This window comes from Propithecus coquereli, unplaced genomic scaffold, assembly GCF_000956105.1.
Source record: "Propithecus coquereli isolate 6110/MARCELLA unplaced genomic scaffold, Pcoq_1.0 Scaffold301, whole genome shotgun sequence".
In the NCBI taxonomy this organism is placed as follows: Eukaryota; Metazoa; Chordata; class Mammalia; order Primates; family Indriidae; genus Propithecus; species Propithecus coquereli.
The window spans coordinates 3,339,125-3,361,748 of NW_012148631.1; the positions used below are offsets into that span (position 1 = coordinate 3,339,125).

A 22,624-nucleotide genomic window follows, 5' to 3' on the forward strand; every position below is an offset into this window, starting at 1 on the left:
ACTAAAAATATATATATAAAAAATTAGCCGGGCATGGTGGCGCATACCTGTAGTCCCAGCTACTTGGGAGGCTGAGGCAGAAGGATAGCTTGAGCCCAGGAGTTTGGGGTTGCTGTGAGCTAGGGTGACGCCATGGCACTCCAGCCCAGGCAACAGAGCGAGACTCTGTCTCAAAAAAAAAAAAAAAAAAAACTGGGTTTTAAAAAATGTTTGACAGCAATTCTATTTCTGGAAATAGATTTCCCAAAACAGTTCTATTATATATATGCTTATAAAAGCATTATCCAAGTGAATGAAAACTTGGAAACAATCTCAATTGTTGCTGGAGCTTGGCTGGCAAATGGTTTGATAAATTATGGTTCACCTCAGCTATGAAGTAACATTCAGCCCTGAAAAAGAATGAAGTTGCAGTAAGATCTAGTATTTGACAGCATAACAGTTATTGCTATAAGTCAACAATAATGATTGTATATTTAGAATAACTAAAGGAATGGAATTGGCATGTTCCTAACAGAAAGAAGGGATAAATGTTTAAGGTGATGGATACCCTGATTATCCTGATTTGATTATTACACATCATATGCCTGTATCAAAACATCACATGTATCCTATAAATATATACAAATTATGTACCCAGAATAATTAAAAATAAAATTTTTCCAAAAAAGAAAGAAAAAATACAGTTAGGTAGAAGGAATAAGCTCTAGTGTCTGGTAGCACAACAGGGTGACTATAGTTAACAATAATTTATTGTACATTTCAAAATAACTAGAGGAGAAGATCGTAAATGTTCCCAAGACAAAGAAATGATCAATGTTTGAGGCGATGGATATCCCAGTTACTTCATTGTATGCTTGTATCAAAATATCACATGTACCCCATAAATGTGTACAACTATTATGTATCCATAAAAATTTTTACACATTTCATTAAACATTTTTAAAAATAAAAAAATTGAGGTTGCATTTGTACGCACTAACTTGGAAGTCCGTCTACAACACGCTGTCCCAAACATGTTATAAAATGTACAGTGTGATTCCAGTTGTATCTTAAAAGACTGGTATTATGCATGGTGTGTACATGTCTGAATACACACACATCAAAGGGGCTGGAAGGCTGCGCATCAAACTTATAGCATCCATCTCCTGGAAGTGTGTGCGGGGGCAGTGCACAGAGGGGGCCTTACCTTTTTTACTTTATATACTTTAATTCTTTGAAATGTTTTTCAGAGTATATTGTTTTTGTGGTTTAAAAAGTTGAAATACATATATAGCAAAGTTTTTTGGTTTTGCAGGTTTTGGTTTTTCTCTGCTAAGTAAAACCCAGCGAGGGCCAGGATGTGGTGACGCTGGAGGGCGTGGCCTGCTTGGAGGGTGCAGGTCCAGGGCTGGCCAAAAAGCTGACGCGCTGCACACATCTGGCAACTCTGCCTCTGAGAATTCCTCTTCGAGGTATGATTACAGGAGACTCAAAGACCCACCACGAGCACACTCCTCACTGCATTGGTTAGTCGAGAAGGATGTTGTGATCAACCTCACGAGAAAACTCGTGAGGAACCTAAATATCCCACTTAGGGCTGTCACAGGTAGATTATGATTTGTGCATGTGATGGAATACAAGAAAAACATTAAAATAATCATGTTTCTAAGAAATATTTAAGGATATGGGGGGACATGTGATATTACTCAATTTTAAAAGGCAGACTAGCAAACTGAATATATTAATATATCATCATCTCAGTTTTTTAAAAAAGTACATTTTTTTTTCTTTTTTTGAGACAGAGTCTTGCTCTGTTGCCCGGGCTAGAGTGCCATAGCAACATCCTAGCTCACAGCGACCTCAAACTCCTGGGCTCAAGCGATCCTCCTGCCTCAGCCTCCCGAGTAGCTGGGACTACAGGCATGTGCCACCATGCCTGGCTAATTTTTTCTATGTATTTTTAGTTGTCCAATTAATTTCTTTCTATTTTTTTTTTTTAGTAGAGACGGGGGTCTCGCTCTTGCTCAGGCTGGTCTCGAACTCCTGACTTCAAGTGATCCTCCCGCCTCAACCTCCCTGAGTGCTAGGATTACAGGTATGAGCCACCATGCCCAGCCTACAACTTAATTTTCAACAGCTGAAAAAGATTCCATTGGATGACAGTACCGTAACTTATTTAATCCTCTATTGGAGTACATATACTTGGATCATTTCTGATTTCTTGCTCTTACAAATATTGTTACAATGAATATCTTTGCATATATCTTTCTATACATGTATAAATAACATATATTACCTTTAGAATAAAAAAATTACATACACAATGTAAAATGCATTATATATTACACACACACATGAAAGCAGTGAATGTAGAATGTATGAAGATTTATAAGAGAATCTCTCATCTGTCCCCTAGACTGTAGGCCACCGAAAGAATCCAGGGTACAAGGAGCCTTGTCCCAGCCAACGCCAGGCCAATTAAAGCTGAACCACTGCCGAACTGCAGCTCTGCACCCCTCCTCCTATCCTGGACCCCCCACCCCATGCCGCGCCAGTCCACAGTGCAGCCTGGGCAGGCCTTACCCTCAAATCCTAGGTGTGAAAGACCTTCCAGGTGGTTCTCAACTAGGGGTGGTGCCATGTACCCCTAGGCAGTGTATGAAGGTGGGATGTGGGCATGTGGGCTGGTTGTTACAATAAACCAGAGTGCTCCTGCCATTTAGTGAGGGAGGGCCGGGGACACTGTGCCTCCTGCACATGAAAACTGTCCCATCCAAAATGCCGATACCCCATGTGGACAAACACTAGCCAGGCCCCTCAAGGTACAGGCAGGGAAGCAAAGCCTAGAGAGGTATTGGAACCTGCTGGAACCAAGGTGGGGACAGGAGAAAGCAAAAGCTCCCACCCCAGCCCTGGGATCCCAGGGGCCCCCTTCCTCTGGATCACGGAGGCCAGTAGCACACCTGAGCTCATTAAAAGGGAAGCGTCTCCTAATTCCAGGCATGATCCGCCCTCCCAGGGGTGTCATGGAAACAGTGCCCGGCAGGGAAGAAAGAAGACTCTAGCGAGATCACAGACAAATTGCTTCATTTCTCTGAGCCTCGGTTTCCCTGTCTGTTGAACAGGGATCATGTTATCTAGCCGAATGTCAGACTGGAAAAGGTGCTCTACCATGGTAAGGTTTCTGTTTTTGTTTTCTTTTGTTTCTTAGGCAACTAAATATGTGTGACCACTTAACGTGACAAACTTAATACTTTGTCTTCCCACTCATTACCCGCCTCCACCTTTGGCTTCCTACCCCAACTACCCTCGTTGACTCTCTCTTCTCCCCATGTCACACTGCCTTTTTCTGACACTCTCCCCCGACCTCAGTCACAAATACATCAGTACTTCTGCCTCCCTCATTTCCCCTCAGCCAGGACTACGTGATTCTCAAGGCTGAGCCAGTCTAGGTGAACAGCAATGTGGTTTCCAGTCCAAATCCTCTCTGCCTCTGGAAAACCGTCGCCCCAGACAACCACATCATTCCATGGGGGGGCGGGAGGCAGGACTTCCATATTGTCACCTGACCCACTCTCCACCAGAGAGACTGACTACAAGCTGGGCCTATGGGAGAAGCCCTTCTTCCTGGGCCTCACTGATTGGTCCAGGGATCACCACCTGAGCCAAGCTAGGCCAATCAGAGCCCTTCACTGGGATTATTGACACTGAGACCTCAAATGGTGAGTTTTGGTTCAACTTGTGGGAGGTGATGCTGGGAAATATAAAACTAGATCTTACCAGAAGCTTCATGGAGAAGGTCGGTCTGAGAGCCCAACCCACGTGCACAGACACACAGAGGCCAGAGACAGTCTCAACAGCATCTATGTTCCAGGCTCCAGCTGACCATGAGGCCCAGCCATATCTCCTCCCCAGTTTGGTTCCATGATATACATACACATTCTCCCGACTGCCCTCAGTCATAGCAGACGGGTTTTCACCTTGTGCCACCAAAAAAGTCTACAAGAGGGTAGTGGTTAAGCATGTGGGCTCTGGAGCCAGATGGCTTGCTTTGAACCCCAGTCACTCCCCTTACTAGCTGTGTGACCTTGGGTAAGTTAATTAGTCTCTATAGGTCCCAAAGCCTCCTTCAAGAATGAAATGAGTTCAAACATAGCAAATACTGGCTCAGTGCATGGTAGCTATAGTGAAAGAACCAGGACCCCAGACTGCTGGCATCAGGAAACAGAAAGGCTGGATTGGAGTGAGGGTTGGGTGATGGGTGGGTGACTGGTTCCTGCCAGGCTGCCTGAACATCGGGGGCCTTTGGAAATCCTGAAGTAATCATAGACTGGGGGAGGATGAAGATGCTGGAAGTGACTGTTTATTGAGCACCCACTGTATTCCAAGGTTATGCGGGATACTTTGACTTTCAGGCCAGTTGAGACCTCTGCCTGGAACTTGAAAGACCCCAGAAGTTGTGAAATTCACCTCCCAACTTCAGAGAAGCATCTAGAAGAGGAATACGGGTTCTCTGGAGAATGGGAAACACTCCATCTTACAGCAGCTGCTCTGAGACGTTCCTTGGCCCAGGAAAGAAATGTAACATTTGCTGGAATCTAGGATGTGGGCACCTACTAGATGTTTTGCATGCACTGTCCCAGTAAGTCATCATACCAAGTCCATGAAGCAGGAACTATTACTCCACTCTGAGAGTGAGGAAACTGAGACTCAAAAACACTAAGTAACTTGTCCAGGGTCGCCCAGTGCCAAGTCGCAGATCCAGGACAAGAACACAGGAATTAAGACTTCAAAGTCCACACCACACTTCATAGCCCTACTGTCCCGGGGCAATAGATACTCTCTCCTTCTCTCGCTGCACAAACAGACCCCACCCGCCAAGCCAGATTCGCTCCATACCCACCCAGAGCCGGAACTTGTGCTTTACTGGCCAACTATCAAATGAAGTTTGTAATCCTAGACAGAAGTAAATATTTAACACAAGGAAGAAGCGAAAGGCTCAGCACCAAAGAGGGATATGACCGTGAGCACTTTGCATATTTCACCCACTTGTCACAGTAACCCTGTGAGGAGGTCCTATTGTTATCCCATCGTACAGCTGAAGGAACTAAGATGTAAGACATGTTTCCAGACCATACAGCGGAAGTGGCGAAGCCAGGATTTGAACCAGGCTTGTCTGTGTCTGGAGGCTGCACTTTGCTCAGCTCTCACACTCTATCCCCACTCTGCTGAGAAGCACAGACACTGTCTCCAATGCAGTGATGCCCTTGCTTGGGAGAAAGGTCTGCTGTTACCCCTGAGTTGCATAAGGACATGGAAGGGCAGGGCTCCAGGGGCCCAAGACGGTCCCAGGAAGATAAGAAGAGACAGACAGATGACACTCAGACTCCCAGGCCTTCTCCACTGCATGTCAGTTAGGCTGCAGATTCAGAGTCCCGGTGGAGAGAATTTTCCAAACCAGAACAGGCCTCAGTGGGTGTTCACACCGCGGCTCTGAGAGCCCGGCGGTAATTGTGCGAATGCTCACACACGTCACTCTCTCTCAACCTTTCTTCCTCCTTAATTGGCTTCCCGGTTTTCTCAGCTGGATATGCCCAGTCATCTTGAAACCTGACGCGCCCATCTGCCTCCGTCCCCGGCCGTGTTGGTTGTGAGTGGGATTCTGCAGTCGGCTGAGCATGTCAGCGCCCTGCAGGTTTAGGGTGTCTGGGGCGGGGGTGTGCAGCCTGGGAAAGGAGAACCCACTGTGCACGCGGCCCACAGATGCTGGGGCCCTTCCTCCATTCCTGTCCGGCCCCACCTCCCCTGCTCTGACCAGCCCCTCAGTCTGGTCCTCGTCCAGCTTTTCTGTGTTTTGCCTGCTCCACCTGACATGTTCTCGAAGGCCAGGATGAATGTTTCCCTTGAATTTCCCAGAGCACATGTGACTCTCTTCTGCCCCTGGATACTCCCTGCCCCAGCCTTCCCGGCCGCTCTCCCTCTACCCCTGGAGGAGGCAGTCCTCAGGCCGCTCTCGAGTCCAGATCCTGCCCTCCTCCTCCCTCATGGTAGGTTCTTGGACATCTCCCCTCACATTGGGCCTCCATGTCCTCACCTGTAAAATGGGTACAGTCTCTACCCCTGGCGTGTTAATTAAATGAGATGATATATAGAAAGCTCCTAGTCTAATGCCTGGCACCTAGTGGGTGCCTCATAAACTCGGTAGATGTGTGTTGTTATTTTTAGTACTGTTCTCCCCCAAATCCCCTGCTATTCCTCACCTCCACGTCTCTGCCCACAAGTCTCCTTCTTTCCAGACCACCCTGCCCGACCTTGTCTATCTGGCAAACACCCATCCGTCTTTACTGCACAGCTCAGACTTTCCTCTCACACAGCCTCTTCTAATTCTCAAACCCCAGGCCCAGGTCGGGGGCAGACCTCCCGTCCCTGTGTACTCCCGGCCCCAGCACCTGCACCCAGCCCTCGGCCCTGCCCACGCTTGCTCTGTGGCCTGAGCAGGTGCCCGCCACCCACCTGCTGCAGAGGGTTTCCCTGGCTGCACTGCACCCCTCTCTGCTCCCTGCCGCCACCCCCCGACTCTCCCTGCAGTTCTCAGGCCCCGGGGCTCAACACTGGTGCAGTTTCTCAGGGACATAATTTAAATGTTCCTTAAAGATACCACGGTAGCCACTAGAGGAACTATAAATAGTGACACTTCTATGGTGGAAGGACAGGGTTGTGGGGGAAGATGAATGAATTATTTAACTGGCAGAGAAAGATATTAATAGAAAGTGGAGTTGAATGTAGCGAAAGAAACAAGAAAGAGAGTACCACTCTGTCACCTCTCCACTGTTATTGTCTCTAACTCCCCGCCCACTGCCCGGTGTCTGGATGACAACCTGGGCCAGCATTTGGTGCACATTTCTGTGAAGACATTTTCTAGCTTTTTCCTTTAAACCTTTGTGTACTACGTAGACTTTGTATAATAAAGCATATTTTTTTCATCAAACAATAAAAGCCATTACTTTTTTTTGAAACAAGGTCTCACTCTGCAGTGGTGTCATCACAGCTCACTGCAACCTCAAACTCCTGAGCTCCAGTGATCCTCCTGCCTCAGCCTCCCCAGTAGCCGGGACTGTAGGCCAGTGCCACCATGCCTAGCTAAAAAGCCATTACTTTTAAAAACATCATTATAGGCATATTATTTAGCAATGCAGAAGTAAACGAAAGAAGAGTTCAAAGTGCTTGTCCCTGGGGTTGGATGGCGAAGGAAGGTATGGGAGCAGATGACATAGGTTATGTGTTATTTTGGTTAAAAAAAAAAAATTAAAAATACACAAAAAGAGGAGCCATCAAAAAAAAAAAAGGTTTATACACATGTATGTCTGATGTACTGTTTTCCATCCGGGAACAGGTGCGAGGCCATCCTCCACCCATCGCTCTCATTCAGATTCTCTTGATTAGAAAGAAGCAAGAGCAAGAGGGGGCAGAACTGGTGACATCCTCAGAGGTCGTGGGAGTGAGGACCCCACCCTCCCCACCAGGCCCAAGCTCCCTCCCACGGGCAGAGGCCAGGCCCACACCCCCAGGTGGCCCCTGCGTGGCTCCATCTCTCCCCCCTGGGCCCCTTACCCAGCCTGATGTCTCCCTCCAGCGTCATCAGCACGTTGCCGGCTTTCAGATCGCGGTGGATAATCTTCTTGCCGTGTAGGAAGTTGAGGGCTTCCAGCATCTGGCGGCAAATGACCTGAATCTGGGGCTCCGTGAGGCCTCTGTCCAACTCTGGAAACAGAGAACTGCTGTCAACTCAGCAAGCACTCACCGCAGGCAATGTCCGGCCCACGCCAGTTACAAGAAACAAAAGCCACCAAAAGATTATGAAGCACTCGCTGTGTGCTGGGTTCACTTCTAAGCACTTTACGTGTATTGACCCATTTTGTCCTAACAATCTCATGGAGCAGACACAATTCTTGTCCCCATTTTACAGATTAGGAGACTGAGGCTTGGAGAGGTTAAGTCATTTGCTCAAGGTCATGCAGGTGAGAAGTCACAGATCTGAGATTCAAACCAGAGAGTCTGGCTTCAGAGCTCAGGTTCACAAACACAACCAGACTGAGATGCAGAGATCGTGGTGTCAGCAGACACCCAGTGGGTGCTCACCACGTGTCAGGCTCCGTGCTTGGTGCAGGGACGCAGAGAGGAACATGAAAATGGTGAGCGATGGGTGGAACAGAGCGGGGTGTGGGTATGTGGGAGGTCGAGCTGGGCAGCAACCCCCCTGCCTAGGGGAACAGGGAGGCTGCCCAGAGGAAAGGACATTAGTCTGTGTCCTGAAGGAAGAATAGGGATTTGAGCGAGCAGGTGTGGCAAGGGCACTCCAGGTCAAGGAACCAGCAGAAGCCACGCTGACGTGGGCTGGCGTTAAACGAAACGCCCACCGGCTGCCAGTGGTGGTATCAAGGGATGTGGCAGGGGGGCGGTTGGAGAGACTGGAGGGCCGGTCACCAAGAGCCTTTTGTGTGCTAGTCAGGGCGAGACACACACACCCACACACAGGTTACCGTGGACACTTCTCTGAGCTTTGAGGGATAAGCAGGCCTGAGCAGGTGGGAATGGGAAGAACATTCTAGAAAAAGGGAGCAGCATGTGCCAAGGACCCCAGTGTGTGGGAGGGGACAGATGAGACGGAGGAGGGGAAAGCGAGTTGAGGTGAGAGGTCAGCAGGCCCTGACTCTGCAGGACCTTGTGGGCCACGCTGTGCAGGCTGCGTTTTATTTGAAATACAGCAGGCAGTCTGTGCGAGGTTCTAGGCAGGGCAGAGACAGAATCGGAACTTCGCAGGGGCACAGCTGGAAGTCATCACAGCAGCCTAGCGGCCGGACGGCGGCCAAGGCAGAGAGGAGGAAGGATGCTCAATTCAATGGGTTGGGGAGGGAGGATGTGGGACCGACTGGGGGCGGTGGGAGGAAGGGAGTGAGAAGATTCCAGGATGACATCCTGTGCTCTGCGTCACATGTCACTGTCCTGATTATTTATGTTGCTACCCAAGACCTTTGTGCCCAGGAGAGCCAGCTCCCCAGGCCCGCCCAGTTCTCGGGCCATAGCCCCATGGCTGGTCATCCAGGGTTCTGCTCTGAGGCCTCCCACTGCCACGTCTGCCTCTCCCCAGGGTGCCTGGCCAGGAACCCACAAGGCTCAACTCTCCTCCCAGGTCCCTTGGGAGTGGTAAAAACAGACACACCAGGAGGGCTGCAGGCGCCAACCACACTGCCCTGGGCAGCCAGGCTCTCTGGGGTCCACAGGCTGCTCCTCCTCCCTGCGACCTCATCCTTCACCTCTATGTCCCCAGCTAGGGGCCAGGCTCAGAGCTGGCATGGGCTTTAGGAGTACACAAGCTAGGTCTGCACCCAGGCACTGCCTCTCACAAGTTGTATAGTTTCTGGCAAGTTGCTGAAGTTCTCTGGACCTTTATTTCCTGGTCTGTAAAATGGGATGATTATATCTGATGTTGGCAAGGCTCCATCGATAGAGCATGCTCAGTTCGTAGTGTGGAAAACAGGCAATAAAAGGAGATTATTGCTATGCTGGTTCTGAGAGTCCAGGGCTGGAATATCGACAGCAATTTTTTTTAAATGGCAAAAAATGTGTCTTGTTCATGTTTAATTTACTGATATAAATGAAACAGGATGCAGATAATTATGATCTAATCACCACCATTTTTTAAGCCCTGATAATAATGTACCAGGTACAAGGCTAAGCACTTGGTGTATTATTTAATCTTTTCAATAATCCACTGACGTGGGTATATTTTTTAAAGTCAGGTTTATTAAGGTATAATTTACATCGAGTAAAATTCACTTTTCTTTAGGTGTATAGTTCTATGACTTTTGACAAACATATACGGTCACACAGATCCCATCACAGTTTAGATACAGAATATTTCCCAAATCCCCCCAAATTCCCCTGTGCTCTCTGTAGTCTACTCTTCCTCCATCTCCAGCCCCTAAGTAATCACTAATTTGATTTCTCTCCCTACAGTCTTGCCTTTTTCTAGAATTTCATATAACTGGAATCATATAATATGTAGTCTTTGAGTCCAATACATTTTTAAGAATAGTTCTGAATTACACAGCAATACATGGACACCTTCTGATTAAAACACTACAACCCTGCAGATGAGACTAAGCCTCCTTTAATGCCACATCTAATGCTAGCCCCTCACCACTTCCCCTGTAAGGTGGCTGAGAGCCAAAATGCCTAACAGCTGGCAAGGCATGGCCCGACATGTCCATGCCAATCAGAACGGGCACCGGGGCTTCAACTGGAAGGGCCACATGGTTGACATGCTGTGTGGATATTGTCCCCATGTCACCAAAGGGCCAGCCCAGTGCCCCACAGCTACCAAACAGAGCAAACTGGGATGGACCTCAGGTCCCCTAGACCCCAAGCCCAGGCTTGTAACCCTTCCTAGGACCAAGGGCAGAAAGCTTCTCCCAGCAGGGCAGGCGTCTGCAGGAGAGTTGACCCTAATCCCAGAGCTGCAACCTGGCTCTGAACTTGTCGGGTGTCCTCACTCCAGCTTCTCTTCTCACACCTTGATTTCTAGAATGTTTCTTTAACTGCTGCCACCCACAGGGGGAACGCCGCTTGGGGCTGGAGCAGGCAGCGCCACCGGGAGAACACAGACAGGGAGGCAGCGCAGAGTCTGCTCGCTGGCTGAGCGGTAGCCTGGGGCCACGCCCCGGCTGCGAATGAGGACAAGGACCTGGTACACTTCAATGCCTTTCCCGTCTTCCAGCTAAGTGGCTACCAGGGGAGACAGAGGCTACTAGCAGGCGTCCTTTCTCCCCTTCTTTTTCAGTATCAGAGCAAATGGCCACCCAGCTAGAAAACCGCATTCCCCAGCCTCCATCCCAGCCGTGTGCTGCATGCTATAGCCAGTGAGGCGGAAAGGGAGGTGTCCTGCGGGGCTTCTGTGAAGTCTCTTTAAGAGTCAGTGGGGTGTATGTAGGGACGGGAATAGGTGGTTGTCCTATCCTCCCTTTTACCATGCTATTGCCTGAAATTTAGATGTGATGGCTGGAGCTCCCACAACCATCTTGTCACTAAGAGCAGAAAATCAGCATGAGAATGGGGCTAACACAGAGGAAAGTGGGGCCAAGAGTCAGAGAAAGAAACCAAGTCCTTATGTCAACTTTTTAAAACTCCTAGAACAAGCTGTGCCTGAAATCAGCCTCCTTTAACGTTTCAGTTATTTGTGCAAATAAATTCTACTCCCACACCCCCAACTTTTTTCCCCCTAAGCCAGTCTGAATAATTTTGGCTCCTTATGACCTGGCGTCTCAGTTCATAGAAGAGTATCATTTTTATTCTGTTGGATTCTACCCACAAAATGATAACCTTCAAAGTCAATGTCTGCTGGGAAAAGGCACAGCCAACAGCCACATAACACCTGCCCTGTGTCCCCCTCCCTCCCATCCTTTACCTGCCTGGGGACTCTAGGAGGGGTCAGGGGCTCTGTAAGGAAGGTTCGCAGGTCCAGCATTTCTACAGCTCAAAATGGGGACAGAATGCTGTAAATTTGAGACACTATTGACATGGGCTTGGATCATAATCCCGAAAGACACAATCTCAAACGCCATTATCCTGAATGTGGAAACCCCAAAAGATCAAAATCTCTGAAGTCTAAAATCTCTAATGTTTAAAATCCCAAAAATCACAATCACAGGATAGTTGCATCCCGTCGGGCCAGCTCTTATGAACTATCTCCGCGCGACTGCCCACAATCTATCCCTGTAACACACTTGTTCATATGTCAAAGTTTCTTTTCAGTTTTGGGGGGTTTTTCTTTTCTTTTCCTTTTTTTAGTTTTTTTTCCTCCACTATTTTAAATTGTCAGCATTATTTTTTATAATTCCCTATGCTAGGTATTTCATCTTGGCATCATTTCCAATACTGGAGGTATAGATTGTACAGAGACTTTGATAGAGAGTTCTAATTCATTTTATGTATTTTTATGTATTTTTGGTAAATGTGATTCCATGAAAGTACATTATCACAATGCTGACTTTGTGTGTCATCACTGTGGGTCTACATAAAAACACTGAAACTTCCTTAATAAGCGAAGAGATGTCCTTTTTGTACATCTGCATCTCTGAAAGATAAAATTTCTCGAGATCTCAGCTCTTTGGGTGAATGCAGACGTGGTGGTGACCCATCGGGGTTTTTGATTGCTCTCATCAGGACTTAGGTTGTTTGTCATGGTATTTCAGACCACCACGGCCATAGAACGGGGTGCACACAGCTACCAGCCCTAGGGGTACGTGTCTGTACCTCTCCTCCTTGACCTATTTCTTCGGGAATATGGCTCATCTGCTCACAGCTGTTCTATCCTGCAACTGCCATCCGTCCACCCGAGCGCTCACGTTTGCACAAACATGTATGTTATTATCGCCTATTTTATTGTGTAAAGTGGCTTAGGAGGTGTTCTTTCACGTTTTCATATGTTTCTCAAATAAATCCCTTTTAAAAATGTGAATAAGTATCTTCCAAAGAATTTTTTATTATTTTTTCCAGAATTATATTTTCAGGATTTTGATCTTTTAGGATTGTGCTTTCTGGGATTTCAGACTTTAGGGATTTTGATCTTTCAGGATTTCAACATTCAGGGCGATGGCATTTGGGATTGTGTCTTTCGGGATTATGATCTTCTCCCTCCTGAGATAAACTCGGGGAAAATACCTTCTTCATAATAAAAAAGCGGCTCAATGGCACATCATACGGAGGCCTCTCCTCTGCTGAGCCAGCCAGAGTCCTAGACTCGCCACTCAAACTTCCCAAGCCCCAGCCCCTCGGCCTCTGCTCACTCACGTCCCGCAGGCTGGGGCGGGAGGCGAAGCAATTAGGAGTGGAGTCACCCAGACCTGGGTTCGCAGCTCTGCTGCGTGACTCTGCGTGAGCTCCTTAACCTCTCTAAGTGTCAGTGCAATCAAGAGGAAACAGAGATCCTCCTTTCCACTTTACACACGAGGACTGGATGAGGAAAATATACGTGAAAGCAGCTACTGTGATCTCCGGCATATGGTGACTATTCGCGAATGAATGGTCACTGCTAATATTTTACTGCTATCGTTACTGCTAAGGATTGCCCAGGACATCAACACCTGACAACATCCCTACTGAGCATTTACCAAATGGTGGGTTTCCCCACTTTTCAAAGAACCTCCCTCAGGTGTCTCCGTTTCACTTCCTAAAAGAGCTGTGGGGTCGGGCAAGGGAGGTGTCACACCAATCGAGAAGGCCCGAGAGGCGAGTGCCCAGGTTGAGGACACACGGCCTTTGGAACGGGCAGTGATGGTCTTCCAGTGCACATCCTGCTCTCTCCAAGAACCCAAACCCCGCCCCTGAAAGGGACGGAGCTGAGAGGTGCTCACAGAGGCCGTGGAAATCGCTGGAGGTGGGCGGGGAAGGACCCAGTCCCAGACTGAGCCATCCGGAGCCAGACTTAGGGCTCCGAGCAAGTCCTCCCCTCCCCGCAACGCACTGGATCGAGGACTCACCCAGCATGATGGCATCCACAGCTCCCCCGGGACAGAACTCGATCATGATCTGCAGAAAACACAAGGCAAAGTAACAACCCAGCCCTCGAGACGGGGAGACCCCCAGGACCCGGCCCCCATCCAGGCAGGGGCCACCAGTGCCCCAGGACTCGGTGGCCCTGCCCCCAGCCCTCCTCTGCCTGCCTCCGGGGGCCTGTCCATCTGCCTGGTCCTCACCCCCCCAATGAGCCCCAACCCTCACAGGAGGCTCTGACGCCCAGAGGATTTGTTGGATGCTTCATTTTTCAGAAAAAGAAAAACCAAGTTGCCAAGGAAACCTAAAGCTTCCAAAACAGCCTTTTCAGCCACACCTGCATCCCGCTCCCACCGCAGCCCGTCACACAGGTACCCATCGGCTGTCCTGTCTCCTGTGCTCCAGGAGCCTCCAAAGACCCCCCTCCCCCACAGGCTGGCCAAGTCCTTGCAGAATCCCAGCACCCGTCTCCTGCCTCTCTCCACCCTCTGCTGTCCCAGGTCCTTGCTGGCTCACAACATCAGGGCCTTGAAGATCAGCTCAGATGGAGAAACTGAGGCCCAGAAAGGGGATGGACCTGAGCAAGACCATACAGGCTGTTCCTGGACTGGAAGCAGCGTTCCTAACCCCTGGGTCATTCGCTCATCTCATTCACTCCTCATCCACCTACTGCCCCTAAGGGCAGCAGGCCCTGGGGGAAAACTAGCCCCAGCCCTCACGGGGCTCCCAGCCCAGTGGAGGGACAGGAGGGACAATTAGAGTACGAAGTGCTGGGGGCACCAACTCAGGCCCCCCTCCCTGGCACACTCTTTCAGGTTCTTTTCATATGTGCAAAGAGGCCTTCTCTTTTTTCTCAAAGTAGGGATACAGGTGGGTGGGGAAGGGGGACAGCACCACAAGCTGCAAGACACCCTCCAGAGTCACCTCCCAGCATGCAGCTCCCGCGCCCTGCTTGGTGCAAAGTCTCTGCGACTCAGCCCAGCAGAGGCAGAGGCACAGCCATGTGTGGGGCTGTCAGGGAGACGCACTCTCCCTCCACACCAGAGGGACACCCTCAGCCATGGCCCAGCTGGACGCAAGCCAGCTCTCCAGCCAGAGGAGGGAGGAGAGGCCCTCCCTCCCTTCTCCATTTCAGTGGGGCCTCCAGTTTGTGGCTGACCTTCCAGAAGCTTCCCGGCAATACAAACATGAGGATGCATGGCCCACAGCTGGGCCTGAGATCTAGGTCCAGTGCTCACTGGTGTGGCCTTGGGCGAGTCACTTCGACCGTCTAAGCCTGTTCCCTCGGCTGTAAGCTGGGGCTGCTGCTGCCCTTAGGGACTCCATCACTGGGCTACACTGGGGGACGAGCCATGCTGGGGTGCAAGAAACCACAGCAGGTCAAACAGGGGCTTGAACCTGGGCAGGGATACAAGAGGCCTTAGGCTCCAGGGGTAGCAAGACTGTCCGGCCCTGCCAGCCTTGCTACATGCGGTGCGGCACTGCACGTCACAGGAGAGAACTGCGGAGGTGGCACTCGCCCACTCACACACCACGGCCTGCCAGGGAAAAAGGACACGCCTCTGGGGCTCCTCCGGTCACTCTGGTTCTGCAGGGTCATCAACATTGGGCCTGATCTCAGCTTCCTCAAAACTTCTAATGATACAATGACCTGTCACCCTTGAATAAAAGTCATCAGAGATGTATTCGTGTCTTGCTGATGCAAAATACCAAGGAAGAGGTACTTCTCCCTTCCACTCATTCATTCGTCTGTTTGTTTATTCATTTGTTCACTCTTTCAACCAACCACCATCCATCCAGGCTTGTTCCCAGAGGTCAGGGAACGGAGCAGACTTGGAAAGTGGCCCCGACCTCTCGAAGCACAGCACATCACTCTGCCTTTTAGTAATTCTCAGCTCCACAAAAGAGGAAGAAAAATTCTACTAGAAGAAAACCAAGCCATAGAGGTGATGATGGCAAACAAGCAAAACTCAGTCACCACGCAAGGCCACTGACCAGCTGAGCGACCTGTGAAACGGGGGACACCCTCGCCCTCCCAGGATCGACAGCTCATCCAGCCGTGCGGGTACCTGGCCCAGGCTGGGGCTCAGTGAATGTGGGCTGTCACTGTGATTCCTTCCGTGAGCTCAGGGGTTCATTGTGTTCATTTTTTCCTGTTTTATTTTTTGAGACTCCATGAAAGGTATCCTCTCTCTTCTCACCCAGAAAAATGCAAATAGCAACAAATGTTTGTGTGCAATTCCACAGAACCCTGCACCTCCAGAAATCCCATCAGCAGACCCAGCTCAGGAACCCCTGCTGAGCTCAACTGCCAACCCTCGCTGTAAAATGGGCTGACGTTACATACCTCTAGGACTTACTGTACGGACTGGATGAGACGATGTTTGTAAAGACCCAGTCCTGATACACAGCGGATACAAAACAGGGACAGACACTTCCACCTTCTCTAACAGGGTGTCACCAAAAAGGAAAAGGTTGTAGACTTAGGTTCAAGTCCTGATAATGCCACTTAATTGACTATGTGACCTTGGATAAGTCAATCTCCCTGAGCCTCTTATTTCCTCATCTGTAAAATGGCATAATAATCTCCATCTCTGCAGGGAGTTAGCTAGGCTCCCAGCACAAAATCGGGTCCCTTAAGTAAGGGTCGTCGCAAAGGATGAGAAAATAATAGAAAATGGAAAATAACAGAAATAAAAGAATACACAGAGACGAAGGTATAGTTTTATAGATTTATAAAGAGGAAAGGCAAAAGAGGGGTACTCAGGGGTCCCTACAATATCCCCGTCAATTGTAAGGCCCAGAATAAAGTTTTACATGGGTATTTATAGATACAGAGATCAGGTGCCAGAGGTAACAGATTTACATAATAACAGGTAGTTCGTTTTGGGTTAAAAGTCTTTCAAAAGGCTTCTATAGATCCTTAACTAACTCTGGTTACAAAATTTTCAAGAGCAAACTTCTAAGTTCTAAGATAAAGCTATCACTTAACAGAAGGGTTAGACAGAGATAAAATGGCTCCATATTTCTTTATCTTGTTATTGCAGATAGAGACAGGTCATCAGAAGTCAAGCAGGAACTGTCCCTTGGGCTAATTGTTTTTAGCTGCAGGAATCTGTCTCTGGGCAGACGCTCTTTGATCAGCTCTCATCCCGTGATTCCATGTAGACCTTGCTTTGTCCTTCAAAGCAGGTGAGAATCACGGGGTTAAGACCTCAACAGTCACCTTGGAAAGCAGCCCCTACTGACCTTTTGAGATGCCCTCCTGAGGTGGAGCAGCTTTTGATATGCAAACTAACACGTTCAAATATTCTTTCAGGGCAGAGCCCTGCGAAACTCCTGAGACCATTTCTGTCTCTAATATAGTTATATTAATTTATGGAGCGACATGTCTCCAACTTTGTCAAGATAGTTAATGAGATTCCCAACCTGAGAGCACAGCACAAAAGTCACACAATTAATATGTGTTTGTTGAATATCTAGCAAATGAAATCACCAACAAATTGCACACTCAGATCACATTATTTAGGCTCCCTACAAAAGTATGCTACAATTTCTCAACACATCATCAGCTGTTACTAAGAGTCAGTATGAGAAATGGCCAAACCCAGGCGGTTCCTGCATTTTTCTGAAACTGTCCCTTACACAACACCCTTACCCAAGGTCCCCACGACTCGTCCTCTCCAGAGGTCAGCACTAGGAAATCTCATGCATTCTGACAACCTGGTTTGCTTCCTCTCCTGCAGGTCAAGCGCTCCATGACCCCATGAGCTTCCCTTTTTATTTATTTATTTTTGCTTTGCCTGCTGGGAAGCTCTGAGCTAAGTCAGCTTCCTTAGTTTTGGCTCGGTTCCCAGGCCCCACTTGTTCCTTTCAGTACACCGGTCCTAAACACGTTTACCTCCAGCTTGTCAGTGGCGGTGGGACTGCAGGGGGCTTATATTATAAACTTGTCAGGGCTTTTACAGAAATACATGGGGTTTAATCAATAAAACAGTAACCAATAGTTAAGTATAAGTAAAATAATAATAATAGTTGAACGTGTCTCCCAAAAGGCACAGGTTGGAAACTTAATCCCCAACACAACAGTGTTGGGAGGTGAGGCCACGAGTAATGGGAAGTATTTAGGTTACAAGGCCTCCACCCTCATGAATGCGTTAGTGCCGATTATGAAAGAGCTTGAGGCTTGTTCTCTTGCCCTTCTGCCTTCTGCCACGGGATGATGCAGCACGAAGACCCTCACCAGATGTGGCCCCTTGACTTTGGACTTCCCAGCCTCCAGAACCGTGAGCCAAATAGATTTCTATCATTTATAAATTACCCACTCTCAGGTATTCTGTTACAGAAGCACAAAGCAGGCTAAGACCACAGTAATACATACAAGTGAAACAATCATCTCAAGCTTTAGGAAGTTACTAAATACGCATGATTAGAAAAGAGAACAGAAACATACACATCAATACCCATAGAAGGATTAGAGGTGGTTTGTACTTTTATGTATTTTACACATTTTATTCAATAAATATGTGTTATAAAATTTTACATTAGAAGTAAACATGATTTCTCTAAATGGAAAACTGGATTAAAATAACCCATGGCTCCAGACACATCTATTCTTCTGAAGGAGAAGGGGCATCTGTGCCTACACTTGATGAAGGCCCCAGAGGGCCAGTCCCCACAGCCTCCTGGATAAATGTTTTCCCAGGATCTGGGTAACTGAGGTTTGTGCTCAAGTCAAGGCATCGACATGTATCAGCTGAATGTCTACCAAGAACCCCACATTGCTAGGCAACAGCAGGGGCCACAAAATTAGTATTCGATTAACAAACACTATCTGTAGGCTGGGCGCGGTGGCTCACGCCTGTAATCCTAGCACTCTGGGAGGTCGAGGTGGGTGGATTGCTCAAGGTCAGGAGTTCGAGACCAGCCTGAGCAAGAGCCAGACCTCGTCTCTACTAAAAAAAAATAGAAAGAAATGATCTGGACAACTAAAAACATATATAGAAAAAAAATTAGCCGGGCATGGTGGCGCATGCCTATAGTCCCAGCTACTTGGGAGACTGAGGCAGGAGGATCACTTGAGTCCAGGAGTTTGAGGTTGCTGTGAGCTAGGCTGACGCCACAGCACTCTAGCCCGGGCAACAGAGTGAGACTCGGTCTCAAACAAAAAACAAAAAACCCCAAAAAACACTATCTGCGCTTCTGGTCTGTGGAAGCCTGAAGCCTGGGGATCCAGTACATCAGAGAGCTTCCTTCCCCGAGACCACGAGCAGGAGACACAGAGACAAGTGGTGCAGGCACAGGGCAGCTGTGTCACCCAGAAGCCTTTGGATGTGGTGATTAACCTGGCCTGGAGCTATCCAGGAGGACTTCTCAGAGGAGGCCGATATCCAGGCTGGGTTTTTGAAGGGCAAACTTACCAAGCAGAAAAGAGCAAGAATATTCCAGGCAGAATACGGCAAGTGCAGAGGTAGGGTGGCACAGAAGAGTGTGGAAGGGGGAATTGGTGACGTGTTCCATGGGTTTTCAAAGGATAGGAAGAGACTGGCTAGAAAGGTCAATTGGAACTAGAATTTAAAGATCTCAAAGTATGAACCTTATCCTGAGACCTGTGTGGGTGTGTATGTTTCTGGGGAGATACACCAAAGGATTTAAACAAGGGGTGCTGTGGACAGGTTTCTGCTTTAGAAAGATGCCCCCAGATGTGGGTCTCTGGGGGCTGCAAAGGAGGGGATCCATGGGTGTGGGAGAAACAGCACAGAGGCCATGTCATCAGTCCTGGGGCCCTGCGCATCAAGGCCGCTTCCCCCTCCACACACAGCACCTCTTCCTTCCGCTTTGTGAAACAGCCGTGAGAGCTGGGTGGGACTTACGCGGCCTGGCAAGAGAGGGGAAGAGGGGAGGGGGCTAAGCCAACCAGGGAAATTTTCCGCCTCTTGTCCCGTGCAGGGCTGGTGGGTTGTGCTCGATGGCGTTGAATGACATGAGCGAGCTAGGATGCCCAAGGCTCTGACGGTTGCAGGCAGCCACCTTGCAACCGACGGGGAGCTGGTGTGAAGACAAAGCTGCTGCCCAGGGGAGGGCAGAGAGAACCAAGGGCAGTGGAGAGCAGGCCTGCTCAAACCCACCTCCCTACTGACTTTTCAGGCAGAACATGCCAGCCAAGTCATTTCCTCAGTTGCTAGGCCAGTTTGAGGTGAGGTTTGCTGTTGCTTGTTACCAAAAGTACCTGATCTCATCATTGGCAGGAGAGGATGAGTATGAATTAGGGCAATGAGAGAGGAGGACAAGGATGCCGACTCATTGGGCAAATAAGATTTTCCAGAAAATATCTAGAGAAGAATCACATTCTCCAGGTGGTTGTCTCCAGGAGACAACGCTGAAAATGCTACGCCAGTGATTCTCAAACTCGAATGTGCATCAGACTCACTTGGAGTGTTTGTTAAAAGAGATCACTGGGTCCCACCCCAGAGTTTCTGAGTCAGTAGGTTTGGGGAAGGGTCTGAAAATCTGGTTTCTAACAAGTGCTCAGATATTACTGCTGCTGGTGGTCCCCGGACCACACTTTGAGACCCACTGCTCAATAGGAATTCACAACAGAAGAAGCAGGGACCTTGGGACCACATCTCTTCTCCTCTTAACAAAAATGCAATGCAAGATGGTGGTAGAGAAACTCGGGGCAGCCTAGCAGAAGTACTGTCTTTTATGCTCTGTGTTATCCTGAATTTCATCATCAATGTTCTTTTTGCTTCTTGGCTCAAACCAGAGAGCTAGAGGCTTTGGTAAGCTGTAAGATCATCCTCGTAAGATGGTTTGAGAAGCATAAAGTATCCGAAAGAAAAAGTGGGTGGAACTCCATCAAACTAAAATGCTTCTGCACAACAAAGCAACCAACACAGTGGAAAGGCAACCTACAGAATGGGGGGAAATATTTGCAGATTATGTATTTGCTGAGGGGTTAATCTCCAAAATACATAAGGAACTCCTACAACTCAATGGCAAAAAAACCTAACATCCCAATTAAAAAATGGACTGAGAAATTTAACATACACTTCTCCAAAGAAGACATTTGGCCAACAGGTATATGAAAAGATGCTCAACATCACAAATCATCAGGGAAATGCAAATCAGAACCACAATGAGACATCATCTTACACCTGTCAGAACTGCTATCACAAAAAAAGAAAAAAGACAAGCGTTGGTGAGGATGTGGAGAAAAGGGAATCCTTGTGCACTGTTGGTGGGACTACAAAATGGTACAGCTGCTAGAGAAAACAGTGTGGAAGTTCCTCAAAAAATTAAACATAGAAATACATATGATCCAACAGTCCCACTTCTGGGTATCTATGCTAAAGAATTAAAACCAGGACCCTGAAGAGACATCTGTGCTCCAATGTTCACTGTAGCACTATGCATAAAAGCCAAGACGCGGAAACAACATAAATGTCCACTGACAGAGGAATGGACAAAGAAAATGTAGTGTATGCATACAATAGACTATTATTCTGCCTTAAGCAAGAAGGAAGTTCTGCAGTATGTGACAATATGAATAGACCCTGAGGACATTATGCTAAGTGAAATAAGCTGGTCACAGAAAGACAAATACTGCAGATTACACTTATAAGAGGGAGGTAAAATAGTCAAATTCACAGAATCAAAGAGTGGAATGGTGGTTGCCGGGGCTGGGCAGAGGGGGAACTGGGAGTTACTTCTCCATGGGCATAAAGTTTCAGCTATACAAAGTGAAAAAGCTCTAGAGAGCTGTTGGACGACATCGTACCCACAGTCTACAATAATGTGTGGTACACTTAAGAATGTGTCAAAAGGGTAGTCTCATGTTAAGTGTTCCTGCTACAATAAAATAACGTTATTAAAAACAGAAAAAAAAGAAGGTGGTTCTGCCCGAGCTTGGACGCAGGCAGGACATTCTGGTAAGGGAGGCGCTTGCTTTCTCTGGGCCCTCTTGTCAGGGGCGTGTCCTCAGCACCCAGGAGCTCCTTGTTTCGCTGGCGACCTCAGCTCATATGCACGCTCTGAGGGTGCCCGGCGGGGGACTTGATACAGCAGCCTCTAGTCCCTGGCTTTCGTCTCTGGCTGGAGGCCAGAGGAAATGGGAAACCTGTTTACCACGATTCCCCATCGGTGTAGATTAAGCAGCTGTCACTGTGCAGCGTGAGGGGCGGGGCCCTGCTATGCGATCCTGCAGGCCACACGACCCCGAGGGTCATTTGTTCATTGGTTCATGAAGTTACCAGGCACCTACCCCACACCCGGTGCTATTTTAGCCACTGGGAATACAGCCGAGAAAACACAGTCCCTGTCCCCCGGGTGTTCACATCCAGGAGGCCAATCTGCAGGTCCGGGCGGTTATCTTCACCTGCCAGGCGGGGAGAAATGAGCCAGCACGTGCTGCACACCCAGCTCCTCACCTGCACAGCTCAACACATGGACTTCCCTGCCATCCGGGCCCGGTGTCCTCTTGGAGTTGCCCTGGGACTTGTTGCCACACAAGCTTCTTTTGAGCCGTGCAAATTAAGAATCTGTTCAATACTGCTTAGGACAGACAGAACCAGAATTTTCAAAGCTGTCTCCTCTACCAGACTGATGCTTCCAGAATAAACATTGACACCACGGTGCTGTGCCAAGCTGATTCCCACCTTTCCATGGGGAAAGAAAATCCCACATGTGCAGTGTTTCATTTTTACAGTCTCACCGCATTCCCTAAACTCCTCCCGAGGTAGGCGTTACCACAGTGGTTAACCCGGGCCGGCCTCAGTTTCTCCACCCACAACACAAACACTATAGAAGTGCTTGCTCTGCGCCAGGCCCTATGCTAAGCGCTTTGCACGGATTATCTCACACTCACTATTTGAGGCAGGTATCCTAAAAAACTCCTATACCTCATGAGGTTTACTGTGAGGATTACGTAGGATAACGTACGCCAGGAACTTAAGATATTACCTGGTACACGGTTAAGTCAACGCGCAACAAATGTCGCCAGTTATTATCAGCATTAGGTGATATTTTATTCCCATTTTACATACGGGGAAAGTGAGGTTCAGAGAGATCAAGGTCACACAAACAGCAAGAGGTG

The 22,624-nt window shown here is 48.5% G+C and overlaps 1 protein-coding gene across 1 annotated transcript in view; it reads right to left on the reverse strand.

Moving 5' to 3' along the window:
• STK10 (serine/threonine kinase 10) overlaps nt 1-22,624 on the reverse strand; it is a 115,103-nt gene that overhangs the window by 56,235 nt on the left and 36,244 nt on the right. Inside the window, exons 3-4 of the mRNA XM_012649734.1 lie at nt 13,518-13,566; nt 7,591-7,740 (exon numbers count right to left, since the gene is read on the reverse strand). Coding sequence (XP_012505188.1) covers nt 7,591-7,740; nt 13,518-13,566 — 199 coding nt within the window. The remainder of the gene's footprint in view (nt 1-7,590; nt 7,741-13,517; nt 13,567-22,624) is intronic.